The sequence below is a fragment of the Leuciscus leuciscus genome (assembly GCF_965113295.1).
Source record: "Leuciscus leuciscus genome assembly, chromosome: 6".
In the NCBI taxonomy this organism is placed as follows: Eukaryota; Metazoa; Chordata; class Actinopteri; order Cypriniformes; family Leuciscidae; genus Leuciscus; species Leuciscus leuciscus.
Genome location: NC_138730.1, coordinates 27023787 through 27049211, shown reverse-complemented (window position 1 = coordinate 27049211; position 25425 = coordinate 27023787). Strand labels below are relative to the sequence as shown.

The following is a 25425-nucleotide window of genomic DNA, read 5'->3' as shown; positions in this document are numbered from 1 at the left end:
AACGCGGATATGACGCAATTGACTGGCGACTCCCAGCTCACCCCTGTTCTAACGCCCCGTTTCCTTGGTTAAAATCGCAATTTTCTCACGATTTAAAAATAGTTGGAAACATTTCGGATATTGTAAGTAATCAACTTAACAAAATATATAACACTGCCCTTGAGATTTTGGGATATTTTAATGCAAAATTCTTACATATTGTACCTTTAAAGGGCTGTTGTGTCGATTGCAATATTGTTAACCATGATATTTCCTAAAAAAAACGGGGGTGACACATCTTACCCCAGACAGAAGAAAATCACATGGTCAAATGTGAAAATGATGTCACTCAGCTCTTAAAACTTTTCCAAAACAACCCGGAGACCAAAAGCAATGCTGCGCAGTGGAAAACATCCCAAAAAAAGTCATGAAAAGGAGGATAATAATTTCCGTGCCCCTCAATAGAGGGGTAGTCTGGAATAAAGCAACCTCTTTCTTGGCAGTGTTGTGACTCACATCCCAGTTCAAACCCCTGAGAGCAGATGCACAACACACACACACACACACACACACACACACACACACACACACACACACACACACACACACACACACACACACACACACACACGTCCTGCTGTCAACTAATGATGATGAGAGGGGATGAGCACTGAATTCAGAATGGGGTCAGATTGATAGCGCTGGATTCCAGAAGAGACTCCCTAGCTTTAGATTTCAAAGCATTTGCTCCTCCACTCAGCCTCACTTCTGACATGAAGATGAAAGCAGTGATGTCACCAATCAGCGGCAACAATAATTTGGTACCGAGCACCGCAACAGGTGCCATGACAACCAGCTGTCACGATGGAGGAAAAGAACCGTTGCCAAACAGACAAGAGCACTATAAATGTACACTGCAGCCAATGACACCAGCCAGCCTTCAAATCAGAGGGTTGGGACTGCGGCGTGCGACAGTGCTCTTTGTTTTTGGAGTATGTTCAAGTACTCCTTTCCAACAAGCATGTCACTTTGGCTTTTCCCCAGCATACTTTATGCCCACCTCCAAACCGCCATGCATAAAGGAAGATGGGCACTTACGTTCTCCAAATGGCTTTAGAAAGGCTCACTTTCCCGTGAAACAAAACGATGGAGAGGCGAAGTGAATTTCATGTCGTTTACTGTGAACAATGCTCAGGGACTGAGAGCTCTGAAGGTTCTGAGGGCTGTTTCGACATGCGTGCACTAAAACAGAAGCATGATTAACATGCTCTCTGATAAGAGGCTAAAAAACACAAGGAGAGTTTTGAATTTCAAGTAGTTCCACACTTATTTCTGAAGTGGTAAATAAAAATGAATTAGTGGACATTTAGAAAAGTGAACACTATGTAGATTCAATATGAAATAAAGGACACTGGAAATTGGATGAGCAAGATTATCAGTCAAGTATGAGCTTCTCACCTTGTACGTGCTCTGGATTCTTTCAAGTTCTTCTTTACGTTCCTCTCTGAAAGTCACGCCTCCGAAGTGTTCAGTTCTAGAGGCAAAGCCACGGCCACTGTCAAACCTCATGTGTGTACACCTCAGACTAAAGGCTATGTTTTGTCAATTCCCTTTTTCTTCTACTATACGATGACACTGTTAAAGGGAAAGTGCACCCAAAAATGAAAATTCTGTCATCATTTTCTCACCCTAATGTCGTTCCAAACCTTATGAATCCTTCTGTGCAACATAAAAGACAATATTCTGAATAATGTTGTTGGACCCAATTGACTTTTAAAATAGCTGTAATGACATAAATAAATAAATAAATAAATAAATAAAATACAATAATACATTTTTGGGTGAGGGCGGTGAGTAAATGATCACAGAATTTCCATTTTTTAAAGGGAACTATTCCTTTAAGAGTACACTTACACGACAACAATGTACTACAAACCTCAAAGTATTTCCTTTGGTTTTTTGACAAGTTTCGTGTACAAACAACAACATTGGCAAAATTATCCCTGTTCACATGGATCGCAAAAATTAAAAGGCCAGTAGTTGGCGATGTCACTTTGTAAAGAAACTACGCGCCTACTGAACATGTATGCATGCGCATAATGTCACCGTTTTCACAAATTTGCATTTTTGTTATTTACACTGAGACAATAACAGTGTAGTTTTCAAAAACTTGCACTTCGAAAACCGTTTGCACTTTCAGGCCCCCAAAACACCATTGTCGTGTAAATGAACAGCCAAAACGCATAACAAGTTTTCCATTTTTAGTTGAAACATTGTCGTGTAAACACCTCTTAAGGCTTCAGACAGCAAAGTTGGGGTCATATTAGTGAAATTACCTATAGGTCTATTGTGTACTGTCAATAGTGTAGCAATGTATGATGCACATATCACACAAAAGTGACTTTCAAACCAAGCAGCTTTCTGTTGGTCAAAGCGGCGAACATAGGGAAATCTTCCGCCCTAATGATACATTTCTGATCGCATGGATTAATATTGAAATGACTGGATTTCAGCCGCAAAATTCACTGAACAATGGTAAATATGACAGCACCTTAAAGCTGCATACAAATTCAAATCTACTATATCATGAATAGTATTTGGACATCCTACTCATTTGACACTGATCACTTTTTACATACTATGTAAGAGAAAAGTGTGTACTGTAAATTGAGATGCAGGGTTCCTCAATGCTGCTGCTCTTTCTCTCTCACAGTTCTTTCACATGTTCTCACTGTCCGTGGCCACCTGGCAACACTTAGTCCTCCCCCCTTTGTTTCCGTACCCTATCTTGTCTCCTCAGTTCCGCACACTCTCCCTTTCTTCCTCTCCTTTTACAGCTCCCCCCTGGAACTGCACTCCTCCGCTGCCTTCGATCCCTCGCTCTGTGCCTATATCCCACTCTCTCCTGCTGTTGCTCCAGATATTAAAACAAATCAGCCATGAAATAAGCTCCTTCCTCTGTCCTTAGTGGAGCTGTCGGAGCTCATTCCTGTCTACATCAGACACTTTTACCCATCCACCGTCTCTATGCAAAGCTGACTCCTCCACCCTTAACTTCCCCAACAGACTATCCAACCGGGTTGGGGCCTCACCCCTCGGCTTAATCTGATCTCTTCCCCTCCTTCCTTGCATTAGCTTTATGGTGCATGCAACATATTAGCTCTGTTCCAAAACCTAGTGAGCTTTGAACGTTTTAACGTTTCAAAAAATACAGCTGAAGAAAGAGAATGGTAATTATAAAAAAATAATTACAAATAATTTGATGGTAAAAAAAAGTATCAATAAATTGCTTTAAAAATAAATCTTTAATTTAGTTGAATTATTACATTTAATTTTATTTTGTTTAAATAAACATTATACAAATTTTCACACACATGCATACTTATGTTTTGTATTGTATTGTTCTGCTTGTGTTTCTTGTATTGAAATAAACTATAACTTGAGATGGAGTCTATGTTGAGAGCAGCCAAATATGTGGACCATTTCAGTTAGGATGCTTCTTATGCCGTCAGCGAGGTGTCGTGTTTTGTGTATTATTGTATGAGGAAAATTGATATGATAAGCAGCAGCTCAGCGTCAAATTGTTCAGATTGATCATCAGTGCCTCAAGCATTTTGATAAACTAGTCAGGGCCTTTGCTTGCACGTTAATGGGCAACACAAAATGGAGGCGAGAGCAGGTGTGCGGACTCACAGGCTGTTTTCCGCAGTGCATGTGTGTGTGTACACTAGTACATCATGGTGTTAATGATTAGTGATGCCAGTGGCGGGTAAAATGTCATATTTCTGCGCACGTCCTTGTGATTTGTTACAGCTCAGTGTCCCTCTGGGGGATGTTGCCTACACCAAATTTCCATTAAACAAATCCTCTACTGGGAGCTTGCAGCACAGCCAGCCCTGAAATGTCTGCTCCAATTCTTTTGGATGGAGGTAACAACAGCGGCCTGGGGGCGACACCCCACTCTTCTCTCAGCGAAAAAGAACCAGCCAATCACAGAACGGCAACCAGAGCCCTATTTGACAGCACAAGTGAGTAAAAAGCCATGTACGTCAAATCTGTGTAGCCACATTACAAAATGCTGTAGTTAGCAGTTATTTAGCTAATCTTTTCCTAGCTAATTATAGCTGGATTCTTTTAAAGTCCGCATGAAATGAAAATTCCACCTATCTATTTTCTGAATGGATGTTATAGATCTCAATGTGAATGATTAATCCATAAAAGTTTAATTTTCTTTTAAATACTTTAATCAAAATGTCATAAATGGATCTTCCAGTCAAAACAACAAACTCTCTGGTGATGTATGCACTATGCAGGACTTCTCCAATCATTTTATTCATTTAAACCCCATCTATGTAACCACATCTCAAAATCCAATCAACAACCAATGCATAGAGCCAAGTCCCGCCCTACATTGTTTCTTTTTGATAATCCATTTCACTCATAGGTTTGAAAAAGGAGTTCCCACAACAATGCCATTTAAGAGCTTTTTTTGTCCAAGTGTGAACTTTCTCCCGTATCCTTAACTGTGTATATATTACACAATGAAGCAACTTCATATTTTTGGTATACTGTAAATTAATTGATATGTAGGGAACCGAACATTTGCAAATACAACAAACCCATAAGCAGCTATTTCTCAGAGTAACCCCATAAATTCATGTGTGATTCTCTGTCATACTCACTAAGCCAAAAGCATTTTCTACAATATTTGTTCCTCCTGCTGCCAGGCATATATTAATCCCCACCCAAACATCCATCCAGCACCTTACAGCATCCCACTCCGCTCTCATTGTCTCAGGCTGTTCTTATTTAATTATAGGGATCTCGGAACCGTAGGTTCATTTTGTGTTAAATGGGTGTGCCTGGGGCTGGATTTAGCAGAAGAGAAAAGGCTCCTGTCCCCACTCTATGAACTCTGCCTTGCACATAGGCCTGGCTACATGGGGAATGCAAGGCATGAGAGGGGAACAAAGCCCTCCACTGTCCCCCATAGAGAGGTGGGGCACTACAGGCCCTCAAAATGGCCCCTCTCCTCCACAGAATCCAGAATATTAGCTTTTCTGTGATGGGTGGCAATCACACATGCTGTTTGAGTAACTCATGACTGTATGCACAGACTGCTGCATGACAAAGGAGGACGACATAGCCTCATGAGCACAGCGTCAGAGCAGGAATGAGCAGTATCTGGGTGATCTCGTTCTCTGCGCTTCTGGTCACCATTCCTCCAACATGGTGCCATTCACTCGGCATTCTCTACGTCTACCTTGCGCTAGCTCACACTGAGCGTTCCCACTCGCTCACATGCCAGGAATTCTCCTTCGCCTGTACAGAGCAAAGAGAATGCTGGCTTGAATGATATCTTTATTAATCACAAGATTCCAGCGCCTCGCTGTGTTGCATGATTCAAACCTGTTGTTGTGTGGTTGAGCGAGGATATGCTTTACAGAGGAGTTAGCTTGACAGAATCTCATTGTGGGCTCCAGCAACAGAAGGACCTGACATCCTTAGAGAAGGAAATCCCATAATGCATTGCAGCGGGTCAGTTATAATCAATCCTGGGTGCATGGCAGAGAAAAGAAATGTAGATTATAAATATACTTCTAGATCATACATACAAGTACTAATAAAAAGAATGATTAAGAACATAGTATTTTACCCTAAATTAAGATATATTAGGATTATATCCTTTGCTGACAGACAATCCCATAATGTGCTCATACTGTTTTAACGTTGACCTTGACGTTTAACCTCAATTTTATGAAGCAACGCGAGTGTAAACATGATGTAAATTTTACTGAATGTAAGCATGCATTTACTCATCTCACTTGCTTAATAACAGATTCAGTATTCTGTAAAAATTAATAAAAACAGTGAAAGTCAAACTCAGAATATTACACAAACCTGCATAATTAAGTATGTTAAATAATACAATATATACTTTCTATGTATTTAATCTCACTTTATCAACCAATGTCTTTGCTGCTGACCATTTAGAATGAAAGGGCCTTTACATTTGCCAAACAAGAAATCTCAGCCCACGTGAGAAAAGGTAACGCAAAAGTAACAACGTATTACTTTCTATAGATTGTAACTAAGTAACACAATTAGTTACTTTTAATAAGGAGGAACGCAATACTGCAATGCATTACTTTTAAAATGAACTTTCCTCAACACTGCCCCTCAAGATTCAAAGACAGGGACAGTTGTGAACTTATGAATGGGTCTAATCAACTCAAGTCTCATTGAAACCGCCAAATTTGCGAGCAAGTTCAACTCTGTTTCGTGAATACAAAGAAGAACAAATCAAAGAACTGTTTACCAGCTAGATCTTAAATTGTTTTTAAATTATTGATTTAAATATACAGTATATACACACTTTGAAACTATTGGACACCAAATAACAGCATGCTATGTAGTTAGGGGTTGTCTTAGGATTCTGACTGACAATTTAAAAAAGACAAATTTTTTGTAATTGTGGTTCCAGAAAGAGATTTTAATCAATAGAAAAGAAAACTTTCATTCAAACTGCTTTAAAAGCTAGCACTTGACATCACTGCCCTTGTGCACTTGGTCAAATATGACTCTTTCTTTTTTTTGTAAGAGGAAAACATTTCACAAGCCTTAAGGCTAATTGCCCTCATTCTGACCATAAGAAAGGGCCCCTGAGAAACTAAGACTGTCTTCTGTGACAAATGAATGCACACAATGCATACAATTAATGGAGGTTTAACTGTGAGCAAGGACTAATTTTTTCGTCTTCCAATCAAATCTCAGAGACGAGAACGTTCTAGCAATTACCTCTCCGTTGCCATGGTTTTTACGAATATTTCCAGGTTATTTATGCTCAGAGTGCCAGTCACACAGAGGACTCGCCCATTAATTATCTTGAACAGGTTATTTTCACATACTGCAATGTGATTATAATCACAATTCCAAGACTTGCAGATCACAAAAATGGGTTTCTCTCGAGGTGGCCAGCCTCTGCATCATCAAACAGAACCCCAATAGACCTTTATCTGACAATGTCATCACCACCTTAATGCCACGAGAATGGGCCTATGAAAGAGCTGTTTATAATTTCTAACATTCAGCTGCTGTGGAAGAGTCTGATTAAAAGCATAATCTCGGAGCGACAGATCTCTTGGCAGTATTTACGAGGTAAGACTGTCAGTTGTATTGCACTTAGTCTGTAACATCTGTTCTCAGAGGAGCATCATTTATTAGACAGCTTCGCCTGGCCGTATGACACCACCTTCAAGATTTTGATGTCAGAGTAGACATAATTGTGATTGTGCTGCCAGAAGAGCCCACCCTCCATTTATTCCATAGCAATCTTCAGCCCTTCCGTTGTTTTGTCTGCTGTGAAGCATCTTTGAACAGATTTGAACTTAGTGCAGTGGGAGCTGGCAAATTGATTCTTACGATGTTTACCTTTCCCCCATCTTAATAATTAACCCGTAAATTAGCCATTGTCTGGCTTCCCTCTGAGGTGTTCCTGAAATGAGCTGGTTAATTACCTTATCATACATCTGGCTATGAGCCACATATGAAGACAAGGAAAGCTGTACATCATTTAAAAGCATCTTAATAACATCTCGTTTTTTCATGTGAATGTCAGCGAACTGAACAGCAACTCTGTGGGTGATGATGATGATAATTATGGAGGGGAATTTTCTTTTAAAGTGTTATTTTATGGTGTTAAAATAATTTCTGCTCTCCCAGTTTAATAAGCAGAGAAAACTATAAAGAAGCTGCTCTTACACCTCTTTTACACCACATGTTGAAAGCAGTTTTTGCTACGTAAAAGAGCAGCACCTCTAGATAGAAAAGGGGGATTTCTATGTAACAACATGGAGTGTGTAATTTATTAATAAACGTTGAGTATTTTCTTCAATAAAATAATCAAAATAATCTAATTTTATTTACTAAATTTAATTAAAAAAAATTCTCAGAATAAGTTATTAGGAGGTGGCCACTGAGTTGGTTATCAGGAGTTTATTACAAATGTCATGAAATCATATTTACATCCAAATGCTAATGAATTAACAGTATTATATTAGTATTATTTATATTTTCATTCTAATTTTAGTTTAAGTTTGAGTAATTTTGTTAGTTTTGTTGTTTATTATTGTTTTGTTTTTTGTTTTTGCAATTATTTTTATTACCATTATAGTTTTAGTAATTTTAGTACTTGAACTTATTTTAGTAAGGTGCCAACTGCCAAGGTTACCATTTCTAAGTTTTTCATCTAATATTTATACTGTTTAAAATATGTATTATTTATTGAGCATTCCGACCAGCCCAGCAACACAGACTCAACCAATGCTGTGAGTTTGAGAGTGGGACTATTTAGCAGACCTGTCATTATTTTTGCACTTGCCAAAATTACAGAAATTATGCAATTCATCTTTAAGATGTACACTAGCATACCATTAAATTGGTGTTGGCACTTTGTGAACAAAAAAAAATTGAGATTGGTCTTTCTTGTCAAAGACGGACTGAACATTGAACTTTGTTTATGCTTTTCAAAAAGAGCAATTGGCTGCATTTCTGTGATACTCACAATGGAAGTGACAATAGGTAACGTGTTAAGAATCCTTTTGTAAAGACACAAATAGCATCTTTTGTCCTGATTGTTCCATAAATGTCTCATCTGGCTATCAAGGGCCCTTCTCCTCAGCAAAGCAGCCAAACAGCATGACCATTACCAGTTCTCTACACTGCACCTGAAAAACAAAACAAATCAGAGAACATTCAGATGGAGACATACTTGAAAGATGAACCATTGATAGGTGAAGTGTAGTAACGTTTCCTGCAAGAGAGGGATAATCACGGTACTCTAGATGAAGATACGCAAAACAATAGTTAGTTCTCAGATTGGAGTTCAGCCTCCAGGGGGGAGAAGACAGGCAGCATCCCTCCCCCACCAGTCTCTCCACATGCTTGGAAGTCTCAGAGCGGTTGAAGAGTTTCTCTCAACCACGTCTGCATTCTTCACAAGCTTCAGCTCCTGCCCTTCCGCTCCTCAGACATGCGAACATACCAACAAGCAGTTACGTCTCCCCTGCGCCACTGAGACCGTAGACTAAAAAAGGAACCACTGAGTTTGAGCATCACCCCCTGTTTGAGTGAGGAGGGTTATAATTGGCCGTTCTTGCCTGTCGAGGCCTTCAGGTGGGGGATCAGATGTTGAGGAGCCCTAGGCATCTCATACACTGGATGGCTCCAATGGGATGGAAAGGTCATACGTGCCTTTTTTTGCACCAACAGCATGCTGGTGCTGGACAAGTGCCCGATCTAGAACAGATCTGCATGTTTAAACCAGACCTAAAACCTGTAAAACAAAACAAAAGATTGCATTATAATCAACAAATCCGTTTACATTGGAAACAAGATAGCAAAGACGTTTAATCTGTCAAAATATGTTCTCAAAAGTCTCTATCCAGTTTATTTTTCCCTGTAATTCTAAAATAAAATGACATTCTTTACAAATATAAATAAAGAGTTTTGAGTCCTTTTATACTTTTATTCATCTTTAAATGGTTAAAAAAGTGAAAGTAAAAACTTTTACACAAATAATTGGTGTTCTTTTGAACTTTCTATTCATCAAAGAATTCTGAAAAAAAGTATCAAGCTCTCCACAAAAATATTCAGTAGCACAACTATTTTCAAAATTGATAATAAGAAATGTTTCTTGCGCAGCAAAGCAGAATATTAAAATGATTTCTGAAGGATCATGTGACACTGAAGAAGACACTGATGATGCTGAAAATTCAGCTTTGCCATCACAGAAATAAATTACAATTTACATATTAACATAGAAAGCAGTTCTTTTAAATTGTAATAATTTTTTGCAATACTACTGGTTTTACTGTATTTATGATCAAATAAATGAAGCCTTGGTAAGCATAAAAGACTTCTTTCAAAAACATAAAAAATTCGTACCGACCCTAAACTTTTGAACAATAAGATATTCTCTCAGGACTCATAAAACTTTAGCCACTTTAATTCCCTCATGCATTTAAAATAAATGTACATATTGCACATTTACAAACATATACTATGAATTCATTGCTATGAATTATATTTAATACAGTATATAAATCTTGCATCAACCTGTTCACTGAATGAAATTACTTTGGATGTTAAAATATGTCTGTAAGACTAATAAACAAAAACTGCGTGTCTAGTTTATTTGTGGAAAGGTTATATAGTAACATCATCATTCGGCCAGTTCTGAGGTTCCATACAGGAAGAGAGAGTTAATGTGAGAAGCACTGCTAGATAACATAAAAGGGAATAATGGAGATGTGCGCAAGGTCTTTGAAAACTGCTAAAGGCCTGTGATGAAACGAAGGCACTCTTCCTTGTGATTTGAAATGTTCAGGAAGCAGAATTGAGGGGCGTTCTTCACACATAATGCTCTGCGTGGAATGCAAAACCTGCAGTGCTGATCCAAAAGAGATCTGCATCCACAAAAAGACATCATATCACTCAAAAGCGCTGCCCTCATGTTTATACCCCAGCACTTTCATCTCACTCCGCATGCATCATATCAGCATGAGGAGAAAGAGGAGGAGGGCAGAGACTGGGAGCACTGATATGGGCACTACCTCCCCTCACAATCTCTCTCGATCTCTTTTGCAAGTGCATCATAAAAATGGGGGTTTTGCTGGAGTAAATTAACAAGAGCCCTTGATATGCAGATCAGCGCCTATTAATCAAAGAAATGAGATTAGGATTTCAAATGGGGATGAAGAAAGCCTCCATTATCTTGCTGGAGTGTCATGTTTAATAACGTGGAACGGCGCTGTAATTCACTGGCACGGCAGGCCCGGGAGGAGACGCCAACCCTCGGCAGGCCCCTGCTCTGCGTCAGGTGACCCTGGAAGCTGGCGCTGGGGTGAGGGGAAACACTCCACATAGAGAGTGAGTGTGGAGGAGAGGGGTAGAGATAGAAGAGAATCAAAAGAACATGTTCCTACGGGAAAGTGGAGGCCCTGCTCATTTGGCTTTGATGTTAAAGAGTCTTGCCGTGCTCTCTGGGGCTGGGTCTACGCAGTACATAAATAATGGCTGGCTAAATGTAGAATCTGCTCACTCTTGCAGCTGGCGAACTGAGAGAACGGTCGGCGTGCAGGTTCATACGCATATAAAGAAATGTGGACGCACATCTGATTGTTCATACTGTTCAGAAAGGTGTTTTAAAAAAAGAAATTGACCAAAAGTGACAGTAAAGACAAAACCTTTTTATTTATCAAAGAATCCTGAAAAAAAGTATCACGGTTTCCACAAAAATATTAAGCAGCACAACCGTTTTCAACATTGATATAAGAAGAAATGTTTCTTGAGCACCAAATCAGCATATTACTGAAGTATGATTTCTGAATGATCATGGGACACTAAAAATTCAGCTTTGTCATCACAGGAATAAATTACATTTTTTAAATTATATTCAAATAGAATTTTTTTTTCTTTTTAAGTAAAAGGAAAAACCAAAGGAAAACTCAAAGTGTGTTACAATTAACCCTTCTCTGGCCTACTGCTAAGCTCTTAAACACTGCTTTAAACACTGAGATATCTCACTGCCCCGTACACAATTGATTTTGACAATCTTTTCGCCATTGGGAAAAACACATAACTCACTGATGACTGCGGGCCTGCACTCCTCAGCTCCTTGGGAACCACAGAAATTATGCTAGCATTAATTTTTAATATTGCCTGGGACTCGAGAGATGCACATGTGTGCAAGGTCCTTTGTCTTTGTGTCAAGCAGAATGTGCTTCGATGCAAGGCAAAATTTCAAATGGAGAGAGAGAGAGAGAGAGAGAGACATCCCCTTGGTCACCTCATGGTGAATAATGCAGAAAGGGGGGAAAGATAACGACTGGGCCGGCACAAACAGGCCTTCGTAAGGCCAGGCCCACTGAGAGCTGACCCACACAATTTCCTTACATCTGCTCAATGTATTGAAAACAACATTTTGCAGTCTTAGAACTGCAATTATTGAGATGTATGTGTGCTTACCACATGTAATCAGATAAATGTGGCTGCTGGTATTAAAGGGACAGTGCACCAAATAAAGAAGAACCAATAACAAAATCATTATTTACACACCTAAATATGATTTACTTTCTTCTGTGGATCACAAAAAGAGAATTCTGAACAATCATAACATAGATCTTTAACATCTACATTTCTGGAAAAGTTTACTCCAGCTGGTAAACCCCTTCGAACTATGTTGGTCTGAATCGATTACGTAATAGTTAGGTGAGCTTTGAGGCTCCATCCCCATCCCGTCTTTTAGGTGTAAATCTTCTCTGGTTCATTTAGAGCAATCTATTGCATTAAGTGCTATAAATAAACATGATTTGATTTGACTGGAATGCTGAATTGCAGAGCTGGTGCAAACATAACCACATCATGATCAGATGCTTTTTAACTACTGTTTTCTCACCACTGTATTTTTTGTTGAGGCATTTCAAAACAAAGGCCTTTAAAATACTGTCAAACAGAAAAATGTATGAATGAATAGGTCAAAAAGCACTATAGAAGTACCATAAACATATTACATAAATCTCATATGCCGTTTTCCAGGTCTTGTGGTGTCTTTGTGTGAGGAAAATACCAACATTTAGCCTTCACAACATCTTCACCTCCTTGTAGCTATATCAAATATTGTCTAATCAATGTCTTTGCCTTTGGTAATGGGAACCTATGCTTTTGGTTGGATGTTGTAGAGTTTATATATAGGTTTATATATAGGCTATTTTGGACATTAAAGAACATCAAGACTGATCGTAGCTATATTTTAACCAGAATTATGAAAAACAATCATATTATAAAATGATCATAATCATGAGTAATATGTAGGCTGAATTAAATTCGATTAAAGAAAATAGAGCGTGTACCGCATAATAAGGGCAAGAAATTCACTGAGTTGTCCTCAACTTGAGTCCTTGTGTTGTGTTCGACTTGAAGCGGCACTTGTGTACGTGCGCAGACCGATCGGTGTATGACATCAAAGTATCACGAGAGCGACGTGATACACTTTTTTCACTCCTCCCCTCACTGCAGTCGCCTACTCTCGCATACAGTATGCAGCCTTGGTAAGCATAATATTTATTTATTTTATGACTTTTTGAACCCAAACTTTTTAAAAGTAGTCTATTTATTTATTTATTCTATTTATTAAGTTTTATTTTGACAACATTAGGCACAAAAGTTAATCGTCACATTAATTCTAGAAGCCTATGAACAAAAGATCAATCTGCCTGATGACAATGATGACCTCAAGCCTGAATAAGAGGGAAATAAGTTGCACATGATTTCAGCAGTCTGATAAAGCATGGCATTTGGACAAAATATGGGAATTTCTGTGAATCAAAAAACAGTCAAGACAGAGAATCGGTGTCCTTATCAAAAGATCCCGGCATCCACAGGCTATGTAGTATGAGCACATCATGTGCAATACATGCATTTGGAGTTTTTGCACAAACATGTGGCACATACTTCGAGAGGATTCATCCACAGACCACCGCTTCCTTTCCAAAATCATGGTCATATTGCATGGTAATTTTTTTTTTTTATTTTTTTTTTTTTATAATGGTTTTACTAGTGGTCTAATATGTACCCTAATGTATAATGTAATAAATTAATGAATGGAACTAGACACAGATGGTCCTCTTTCTTCACCATAAAATCAAAGCACCATAAAATAACCTCCCATGTGAGAAATGTGATAAAAGAGCAAATGAAACTTGAGCAGGTGTTCTGACAAACTGATCTGTAATATATACATTGAACACATACTGTATATATCTTATATTCTAAATGAAGAACTGCATAATAGGTCAATTTCAGCATAATGCTGAAATTGTCAAATAGATAAATACAAATGGGTATTCCCATGGTATTGTGGATAAGATGAAACACTTTTATAAAATGTAAAGCAATAATAAACTCTCTTTGCTGCATTGTGCTGCATTGAATTTCCATAATTGTTTGTACCATGGTATGTTTTTGTAACTTAAAAATAAATGAAATATATTCCTATAGCGTTTATTTTGCAATGTTTCAATCCCGTGGATCTTCGACAACTGATTCATGCTTTTATCAGGCCATGTTTAAGAGTTGTATGTGTGTACATTATTTTCTTTTCATAATATTAATAATACTACCATATGCTATATGAATAGTAATTATTTTGTACCATGGTATCTATTATCATAACGGTACTTTTTGTAAGGATCGTCTGTGGTTTTAATTAACTCTGAAAAGGACAATTATGTCACAGTCTACATAATTGAACAAAAACAAAATAATTACTGAAATGCTTATGTATACTCTAAGGTCTACTGTCTTTAGATAAAGAGCACTTAACATTTATCAACAACATCCCATATGTTTGTGTGTCTGCAGGTCAGGATGTTTGCACTGTTTCCATAAAACCCTCACTACTATCCTTAGCAGATCCTGCTGTCCCGAAATGAAACACAATAACATCAGTGTGATGACCTCACATTAGCCCTCAACCTCGCTGACACCCCGTCCGCCAGACCACTCTGATCATGTAGTGGCTGTGACCGCTGCTGGAGTTTCTCAAGCTGAGTGTGGCAGTGGCTGAGGTTTGCTAACCTTCTTGTTAACCCTCTTTGTGTGAGAAAAGCGTGCCGTACCTAAAGCATCATCATCAGCAGTTCGTTTGCTGGTACTCAGGACATGTGTGATTACCGAGCGGCAGCGGTGAGGAGGTCTCAGCCCCTCTCTGAGTGATTACTAATTACAGTTCGGCTGCTAGTGGAGGAAACTGACCCCAGCCAGAACACGACGCCACATTAAAAGTTCACTGCAGAGGGAAAACACTGCGGTTTATAATGGAGGGGTTCAGTTTGTAGCCCTAAAACCTTGCTACAATGAATTGTAGGCCTATCTAAGAAAACACTGTAGCAGTTAGATTCATCAGTAAAATAAGGTCCTTGGTTAATTTTATTTGTAGAAGTTCACATTTTGCTCAACAACATCAATTACACACGAGAACTGTGCAAAACATGAATCGAACTATAGCTACATTTCAGTTCATGAGTGTGAATCTTAATTGAATTGGAAACACTCCACAGGAAGTTGAACTGGAAGAGGAATTGACTTTAAAGGTGAACTAAGTAACTTTTTTTACCTTAACTGAACAGCTTCGGAGTCATTGGAATTGTTATATTACTTATTTCGGGTTGAATGGTGGTCGTTTCGCACCCCCCTGGTGCCCGTGAGCGGAAAATACGCACTTGCAACTTTGAGCCGGCGGGCCGGCGGCCGCCGCGTCAGGAAGTATCGCCTGATATCAGGTCTCGCGATGTAAACAATTGCTTTACGGCCAAAAGAAATCTGCTAAAATGCTGTCATTATTGCGCTCCCTCACGCTGTTCGAACCCGAATGAAGAAGACGTTTTAAAGAACGTCCCATCTGCTTTGATGTCGTTGATCTATAGCCTCTGGTGTCTGAGAATCAACAACGAGTTTTTACGACAGTGTTGTCAAATATCTATTCCGAAGCTGTGGGGGGGAGCTCTAGAGAGAAACCTGCGAGCAAAAAGTGAGAATACAGCGAAGAAGTCCCGAAGTTACTGAGTGCTGCTTTAAAGAAATTCAACACAGGTGATGCATTTTGGGAAATGGAGTGTTCTTCAGTAAATATACGAAGAGTTCAGATGCAAAAGCCTCTAAGTGCCATCTGAAAATTTCTTCTAGAATGATCATTTTTTATAAAGCTTGTATATTTAAGTTATTTCACTTAAATGACAATTAATAGGTAATTTGCATTGCCATTTAAGTGAAATTATTGAACTTAAATATACGAGCTTGACAAAATTGATCATTCTAGAAGAAAATTTCAGATGGCACTTAGAGGCTTTTGCATCTGAACTCTTCATACTGAACTATATAAACTAAATACAGAAAAAAGCAGAAAAAAATCGTCCAAAAAAATGTGTGATTGTCAAATGTAAAACAAAAGAAAATTAAGGGAGGTGAATAGATTCATCTTCAGGCACTTACATTTCTGTCAGCCTGCATGAGAGACATACGCTTCTTGCTCTTTATATGCCTTAACAAAGAGAGGCAGAGGAAAGAATGGATGCGTCTTAAAGTGACAGCAACATTAAAGGATGGCCTTCTTCTGGCATCTTGCAGGGAATGTGACATTTAGAGGTGCACCCTGAGAACTGTCTGTTTACTGCACTGGCCTATGGAATGCATGAAGAGTGGCCATTTTACATCAAATATGGCACTGTGGGAACTTAAATCTCAACAGGTGAAATTCAACCTGGCCACATTCTGTCAGATGACTGACATGTTGGAGAGAAGCTTGTGCTGCTTTTATATGAATGAGAGACAGGCGAGAGCTTTCACATATTCATGCGGATGCAGTGAAATCCTCAAACTGCATTAAAGCTGTACTTGAGGCCCAAACCTATGCCTGTGCAAATATATTGCTTACAAATAGAATTATATTTTTGAGATGCTATCATTAGAACAAATATTAAAACTGCATTACTTTTAAGAGGCAATTTATAAGAGCACTGGAATTTTATATGTCTATAATATCTACTTTTACTCAGGAGTAGAATGTTCTAGTGCAAAATAGTCTGCAATTCCATGCCATTACCTTCCCCTGCACTGAAAGGACATTTTCACTGTTTTGACACATGCCACTCAGGTGACAGGGTGCTGCCCAGTATTTTTGGAGTAGACCTACACATGCTATTCAGAGCTGGCAGGAACAATTTTTCAAGAGAAATCTTCTCGCTACCATCAATGTTTTCACTGCAATAAGCAAGCTTGTGCGCCATTCAGAATTCATTTGAGAATGCCCTTTAAATTCCAATTCAATTCACACATTTGAACTGAGATAGCAAATATAATGCATAATTACAATTTGATTTAAATGTAAATATGTACAAATATAGTGGATTGAAATTCAAAAAAAGTTAACTTTAGATAGATGGATAGATAGATAGATTCTTAATTTCCCAGAATGCATTCAAAATCCAATTCAACTTCCTGTGGCCAATTCAATTTAAAGTCACACTCATTATCATTATCTTATCAGACAGTAGGAGATTAAGATATATCTTGTATCTTTAGTAATAAATGTAAGTAATGTAAACACATTAAATAGTATGTTAAATGTTTCTCAATAGATTTTAAAACCATAATAAAATACATTAAGATATATATTGTATCTTATATCTTAATAAAAATATAAATGTTTGTGCCTTTTAGAGGTAACATATATTTAAAAAGGCATAGGCTTAAGACATGGTACTATAGAAGAGGGCAGCAGTAGAGAAGGCATGGTCCTAAATAAGACACTCCCCCCAGCTACACTGTGATTGGTTGATCTGAACCAATGAGTGGTAAAACAAATGAAGTGTCACAGTGGGAGATTAGATAAATAAGTGACTGAGGAGCAGAAGGTGGACTCGGGTTTATTTCAATTTGGCCAGATCACTAGAGCGTTGCAGGGTCTCAATCCCTAATGACCAGAGGGGGATGGGGGTGTAGAGATTGTATGGACTAGTTTGGAGGAGGGGAGAATACACAGACAAATGGATCTGAGATAAAGGAAGGATTAAACAGTCCTGAAGACAGATACAGTCGCCACATTCAGTCTGAGGGATCAATGGATGACACATTTTTATTCAAACAATCAAAGTATGTTCCATCTCCATGCAATCATATTATCTTTGTCTTCTTGGAAAGGTAGCTCTGATAATAAAAGTTACTGAACAAAGCGATTAGGCTGAGGGCGTAGCCGAAGACCACCATATTCATGGAGTCAGGGAAGTCACAGTCAGCATAGAGGTTGAACGCAGTGTGAATGGTCACAATAAAGAACTGGAGCTGAGGACAAAGAAAGACAGAGGCACAAAAGTGACTGATCCTTCATATTAAGGCATTATTCCTTAAAAAAATCATAACAGAGTCTCACCAGCTGGAGGGAAGTGAGGTAGCGTTTCCACCACAAGTATTTCTGCATCTGGGGGCCCAGTGCTGCCAGGCCATAGTACATATACATCACCACATGCACAAAAGAGTTTATGAGGCCAATAAGGAATGCTGAGGAAGAGAGAACATCTTTAGCAAATCATTCTCTGCCTTGTCATCCTGAAGCAATAGCAAACATCCGTAAGATATTTGTCATTTTATCAGTTGCCTAACATCAAGAAAATACCACACACATTTCAGAATACTTTCATCGTCTATTTCTAGAGCAATATATCACCTAGTGGTGTCAGAGTGACACTGCAACTAAATCAACCCCAATAGATGTCCATTTACAGTTTTTCTCAGTCGCTTTGGTGCATTTCTCAGATCAGAAATGAAATTCTCAAAACTACTTGTTCAACCTCCACATCATCTAGTCACTTGTGCACATCATAAAAGCAGTTTCTCATTCTTTTGAACAAGTTGCGATTGCTTTGGTACATTCATGCAATTGATCAATTGTCTGCGGTTTCCTACATTATCAGTTGCTAATGCCATGTTGCTCAAAATTTATTAAATAGTTCTCTGTGCAATAGTCTTTCCCCTCAAAACTTCTAGTCATTAGTTCATCGTTTAAGTCATTAAATGCAAAATGGTTGATCTAGTTGTCATAAACTGTCAAGCATATTTTCTACACATTTCTATTAGACTTTTTGTAAATGTGCCATGAATTAATGAATTATGCACTTTCACTAATGAAGAGAATGTAGATCAACCAATGAGAAACCAGTTCTCTGAAATAGCTCAAAGTTGCATCTCAAGAACCTTCATTTGGCAAGCATATATACAGTGCTGTATGCAAAAGGAAAGTTCTGCCTAAGGGGTCTTTCCTGTGTTTGCTTTTCTAATGTTGTATTTTCGCCTTTGTGGCCCTATTTCTTTTTCTTTTCTATATCACAATACTATTGCAATGTGTGTTTTTTTTTATGTGTTTTTTTCAGACCACTAGTAAAAGTGTAACTGTGAATCCTATCCAGTCTCTTTCAATCAATAACTCACGTACAGTTGTGTAAATTTGTACTTTTGAAATGGATATACGGCATAAAGAAGAAGTGCAGCTTTGTACATTTGAATACAGTAACTGTCATCCAAACTGTTGCCATAGTTTACATCAGGTAATACTAACAGAGTGCAGTGTTTTATTGACAACATGACTAAGCATTTTGACTATCTTGTTTGTGAACAATGACACAAGGACTTTTCATTCTGATGGCACTGATATGTTCATTGACATAAATACTTACTTTTGAGAGATGAACTAAAGTTTTTTATTACATTACTGTAATACAGTGGTGTCCAAAAGCAGATCACTAGTAAAAATGCTTCTAATATTTTTATTACAAATTATAGTGTAATCATAACATAATTGTGAGTGAAAATTAACATGAATTTCAGAATTTGCTTCAATGAACTCCAAAACAACAAGATCATGTTCTCCAGCATGATTTGAGATTATCCAATCAGCATTTTAGGCGTCAATAGAAGCTTCTGTACAAGTTTATTTCAAGGTTTAAATTATATTTTAAATGTTGTCTCAGACTTTTGGAGCTATACAATAATGCAATCTAATAGTTATAGTTTTATAATCTGATTAAAGAGTCAAATTCACCTCTATTCAAAAACTAAACACAACCTGTATACACAACGTGTATATTGTCTTGTTTGAGAGTATGACATTGTTGCATTGTGCTAAGTGGACTGCTGTATGTAAACACAATAATCTGTTTTTCTCCAAGGTAAGAACACTTACACTGCCCTCCCGCAACATACTTGACCCCGGCCCACCAGTTGAAAATCATGGTGCCGTGATGATACACATGCAGAAAGGTCAGTTGATTGTTCTTCTTCCTCAGAATGAAGAACATCTGATGATAATGACATTTACTTCTTAATGTAATAAAACATCATCATAAGACATTCATTAACAATGTGATCTGATATCAAAGGACTAGATAATTTACTTACAGTATCAGTAAGTTCGATGACTTTTGAGAAGTAAAACCACCAGCACACTCTGGCCATCTGCATGGCATCAAAATTGCACAGCATTAAGGAAGGCAATAACTATAATAATGGTAATTCTTATTCTAAAATTGCAGATGTGTGGAAAAATGCGAATTATTTCTATAAAAATAATTTGCTTACCCGCATTGCAAGGGGGTTTTCAGAGTAGTCCACAGGCTGACACAGCAAGCTGTAATTTGCCAACCAAGATGATGCTGTGAACTAAAAGCAAAACAAACATACATACATAGGCTATACACACATACATACATATGAATGTATTTATACAATGAATGAATAAATTAATGAATGAGATTTCATAAATGAATAGGAAATAGGCCTATGTTAGTTCCATAGACTGTGTTTAGTTCACTAGCGCATACCTCATAAAACATGTAAGCGGAAAGGCACACCATGGAAAAATTGTAAATAATAAGAATAGCCTTTATGTTAACTGGTTCTCTGTAAGTCATCAGTTTCGGGCCAAGCCGGATGATGACAAGGTAACAGAGGAAGATGCCACAGACAGGCAGGGGAGAATAAACCAATAGCCATCCATCTGTCCTCTTGTCTGTGGGAAAGAACGAATTGCATAATTACCTCGTTAAACTTCCTTATATAGTGGTTAAAGTAGTTTAGAAAAGTTTTTTTTATACTGGTTTCGTCAGGACCAATTAGTCAAATGTAGGCTGGCCCACCGGTGTCGGTGTAACTGTGTAAAACATAACTGTTGTAGCCTACCTACTACTTGTGTGTTATACACTGCTGATTAGCTTGTGTCGTATGAAAAATAACAAAGAGCATATTTAAAGTAAAAGATTGGACATGCAATTTCTAGAAAAAATACCTCCGTTTTCTAGGACCCATTGGTAAAGTATCTGGAGCCTTTGCCATGTCGACGGTGATACGGACACCTGAGCAATTAATAATGGAGATGAGACGTGTCTGTTAATGTATCATATTGTAAAAATACAATAAAAAACAAACAAACGAAACCAAACTAAAATTAATTTTAGTCACTCTACTAATAATAGGCCTATCCGAGAAATGGTAGGCTACATTAATGAATTAAGCGTAAACGGCTTACCATTGCGCTTGACGTTCATTCAGTAATACCTAAACATCGCCATCTATCGGTTGCCTTTAGGAACAGCGCGAGAGTTCGTTGCTGGGAGTAACTTCAGGAGTAAATGCCTTAAATGTCAATTATGACCGCTATTTAAGTTACACGAGATGTTGTCAACGACACAGAGCTCTCGTTTAGTATAAATCAAAGGCTCAAGGATGAGTTAAGGAGTTTACACATGGCATCCTCCCCAAGACGGATTACCAAAATCCCTTGGACAACTTTATTCTTTAACAGAGATAGCCTACCATCGGCTATTTTGAGCAGCGTGCCATAACCAAGCCATTTCACCATTTTGTGTTTAGACACTATAAATTAAGCATAATTAATACGCGATTAATATTGTTTTTTAATTCGTTTTATAAAGTGACAACCTGCAAATTACTTTTTAAGTTGGCTATAGGCTAGGCCTAAATAATTTAACTAAATAGGGTGAACGTAGGCTATACGTATTACGGTATAGGCCTACCAGTCAATTTGAAGGTGCTATTTTTTTCTATAACTTGTAAAAACAGATAGGAGAATAATGTTGGAAAAAGATGTTTAGAAAATGTTTCTATTATTCGTTTTGTAGGCTATGCATAGGCCTACTAGTGCCTGCATTTAATAGGCGTTTAATGTAAATGAGGGTTTTCAGGACGACAGCTCCAGGAAACTTCCACCTGAACCAAACATGCACAAATGTATGTACAAAGATTCTCAACTATGCATGAAAGATATTAGAGAATGATTCGATATTCTATTTTACTTTACACAATATGTAGACATTGCCAAAAAATGGTGTTTCCTACAGTGTTTCTATATCTATTAATTATCTCTAATTTGCATATTCTTTGGGCAACATGTAATGAAAAAAGAGGTAGCTATAACAAGAGTAATAACTTGGCAACATTTTCATAATATTTCATAGTGATATATAATTTCTTCCCTTTACTTATGTCTCCCTAAAATGCCTGATAAGCATGCTGTAAGTCCTGGTGTCCTCTACAGTGGTCTTCATGTATGAAACTGATGCATGTCTCATAATAGAACTTCATATTCTGATTTGAAACCCCACTAATTTATGACAAACAATGTGAAAAATAGTCAGAATTGAATGATAATTACAAAATATTATCATATTCCCATAAGAGTGCTGAATTTAGTAATTCAGTCGGTGTCAGTCATTGGACCAAAGAGAGGGAGTTGTCATGGTTAACCTACCTCCAAACATTTGATATCTCTGAAAAGCCCAGACTGTGCTCTTTACAGAACATTCAGACTTAAAACTGTGTCTTATATGGTCTCAAAAGAAACCTCTACAGAGGAAAAAACTCCATTGCTGGTTCTCAGGAGGATATGCTGATTGATGCAAACGAATTTTATACAGCTTTTTATATTCATACACCACTCAAACACATTCCCATTACATGTCTTATAGCTAATATATTAACAAATACAAAGCAGTTAACATAATAAGCAAAGAAAACTCTTTAGTTAAGCAATATCAGATATTCCTTAAAAGGAAGGAGGAAAACAGATATGGTGTTAATGACTCCTTTGCTCAACATCTGTATGCAGACCCCCGACTCAGGTTTAAAGTGCACACTTCATTAAGAACAATGAGATTCAACTGAAATCCCCCTTTAAGGTCAATGATATAAAGGTCTGACACAAGAGCAGCTCTGCATATTTACAAACAATAAACAAACAACATTTTTTACAACTTAAAAAATCTAAATTCAACAATTAGGCTATTGAAAAAAAAAGAAATCTGTTTTAATGACTATGTTCATGACTATGTTCATGAGAATGCTGGGTTGGCTCTTTTGGTTCGCTGGCCACATCTGAATAACCTGTTCTGTTTCTGTTATTTGAATGATGATGGTGATGATGATGTTCATGTTGATGATGATGCTCATGTTGATGATGATGATGATGATGATGATGATGCACAGTTACAGGTTCTGTATTGTTAGCCTGCCGGTTGTTCTCTCCTGTGGACTCATCTGATATGGAGAAGTTGGCATTTAGCTGAAAGAGAGTTTGCAAACATTTCATAAATATGGCACTTTCTGAAGCTGCATATTGTCGAATATTGTCACTCACTGAGCAGTTGCACATATTTTTGTGGTATGTTGCCATGATGGCCGCTTCTATGTAAGGGTAGTGAAGAAAGCTGAAGGGCAGGACAATGTGGAAGGTGAGATATCCACATCTGTGCAGAAAAGAAATACAGAAGAATGAATATGAACAACATAAACAATACTTGAGAAAAATATCTCAGATGTTCATTCTTCTGGGGAACTGGCATATGAATACTAAAAGAGCCATGTGACCCTAAAGGGAAACTAGTCAAACTGGTCATAATAGTGTGTACTGGATTCAGAAGTGTTTTGTTCATACCTGTCATACACTAAGAAATCATCCTTGTCTCCCTCCAAGAGCTCCCAGACGTTGTTTTGCAGTGGGCTCTGCTGGTACACAGGGATGCCCTGTGCCGTCCTCCTCTTCAGCTCCCAGTACATGGCTCTGGACTGCGAATCCTGCTCATTGACGACCAGGAATGATATGTTAGTCAGCTTGCCATGGACCAGCTTGTCACGCAGGTTTCCCAACCTTCCCGACCAAAAGGAGGAGAACACAAGCAAGGATTCAGTTGACCAAGATTTATATTTTTGTTGTTTACTAACCACTGACGTTATAAAAAAAAACTGTCCCTTTAAAAGAGGAAGGTCAGTCAACAAAACGGCTGCCAGTTGTATCCCTTATATACATTTGCATGAAACACAAGTTTTAATTATTTTTAAATTGATACAAATTCAAAAGTATATAAAAGTTATCCTATATATCTATCTATATCTATCTATATCTATCTATATCTATCTATATATATCTATATATATATATATATATATATATATATATATATATATATATATATATAAAGCTTTAATTAAAAATTTCATATATATATATATTAATATATTCCATAGATTCATTAAAAAAGATAAAGATAAAACTGCTTAATTATATAACTGTAATAATTGCATCATCATCCTTTTTCAGAATGGAGCATTAAAAGTCACATATTGTATTACTGTATCTTATGTTTCTGTATCTTAAAATGTAAAATTTGTTACATTTAAATTAAAAAGTGTCATCATTGGGTCTTTTTCTAGCACCTTGTTTGTTTCAAATTTGCCCCAAAAATTCTTTACAAATCAGCATCTCTAACTGAAAGACATCGCTTTATAGAATGAGAAAATGACACAGCACAAGAACTCTCACCTGGCAGCCTGCGTGAGACAGAAGTGTCAGCTGGCTTTAAGAAGAGCCACAACGACTACATTTCCCAGAAGGTCTTTCATCGGAGTCTTGCCATCGATCTCCCACTGTGGGGCAGGCTTACAGATTCTGGAGCCAGAGCTTTCTTTCTCCACAAACAGTGGTGAAGCTCCCAGAAGAGCTGGAAAAGCAGACAACCACAGAGCCCAGAGAGCTTGCATCACGCCAGCTGAACTTCACCCGCTGCAACAGCTACAAACAAACACAATCATCAATAACCTAAAATAGCCTACTATTTTGATGTGTCATTAGTTCCACATCTTTATTTGATCCCATACACATATAGAATGCAAAAAAGCAAAACGGGAAGGAGGACATAGAGTTGCACAAACCTGAAGCTCTGTCCCTTGGCCTCTTCGAGTCAAAAAATACAGAAGTGAGGAAAAGTTGACCGTCCACACTTTTAAAGTTCTCTTCTGGACAAACCCTCCCCCTCAACAAACAGAACAAACCAGTAAAAGAGGGGATTGGGGACTGGTGTACTACAAAGTTTCCGTTCATGTGTGTGGGTGATCTAAGACAAATACATACTAGCTGATAACAAACTAAACAACATTTTTGCCATGGGTGAATAATATATAACATCAATTGATAAAAGATTACAGCTTTCTGTATGCTTTTGCAAAACACGATTAAGTTGGAAATCATGCCATATATTCTTGGATAAGTCATGTGTGTTTTTTACCCTTTGAATCTATACATCTAAAGTGTCCAAAAGCCATTTCAACACTGATGCAATACTTTGACTGATCGCTTGGATAATTTAGATGACATGAGGAAAGATTTCAATTGAAATGCAAATACTGGAGTGTCTTAAAATCTTAGGGCAAGGATAAGGTTGCTTAAACCTCTAAGACAAGTTAGACATCATTTTTTTTCTTTAAGACTCTTCATAGCTTTTTTAAATCAGTTACATAAAAACATAGACGAGTCTAAGTTGATACGAA

General features: G+C 37.7%; 2 protein-coding genes across 2 annotated transcripts; both read right to left on the bottom strand.

The window, feature by feature from the left end:
• Window positions 1-17253: 17253 nt before the first annotated feature.
• elovl8a (ELOVL fatty acid elongase 8a) lies at window positions 17254-21155 on the bottom strand (the record flags this gene model as incomplete). Its single annotated transcript, XM_082172147.1, has 8 exons — window positions 17254-17877; window positions 17966-18093; window positions 19772-19886; window positions 19987-20043; window positions 20167-20247; window positions 20409-20596; window positions 20873-20970; window positions 21142-21155. 8 exons carry the CDS (start codon window positions 21153-21155, stop codon window positions 17710-17712), a joined length of 849 nt encoding a protein of 282 aa, XP_082028273.1. The 3' UTR covers window positions 17254-17709.
• A 1335-nt stretch (window positions 21156-22490) lies between these two features.
• Window positions 22491-24928, bottom strand: selenop2 (selenoprotein P2). The gene is made up of 5 exons (XM_082172267.1): window positions 24811-24928; window positions 24422-24670; window positions 23537-23749; window positions 23240-23348; window positions 22491-23164 (listed from the first exon to the last, which is right to left on the bottom strand). Exons 2-5 carry the CDS (start codon window positions 24637-24639, stop codon window positions 22910-22912), a joined length of 795 nt encoding a protein of 264 aa, XP_082028393.1. The 5' UTR covers window positions 24640-24670; window positions 24811-24928; the 3' UTR covers window positions 22491-22909.
• Between the last annotated feature and the right edge of the window lie 497 nt (window positions 24929-25425).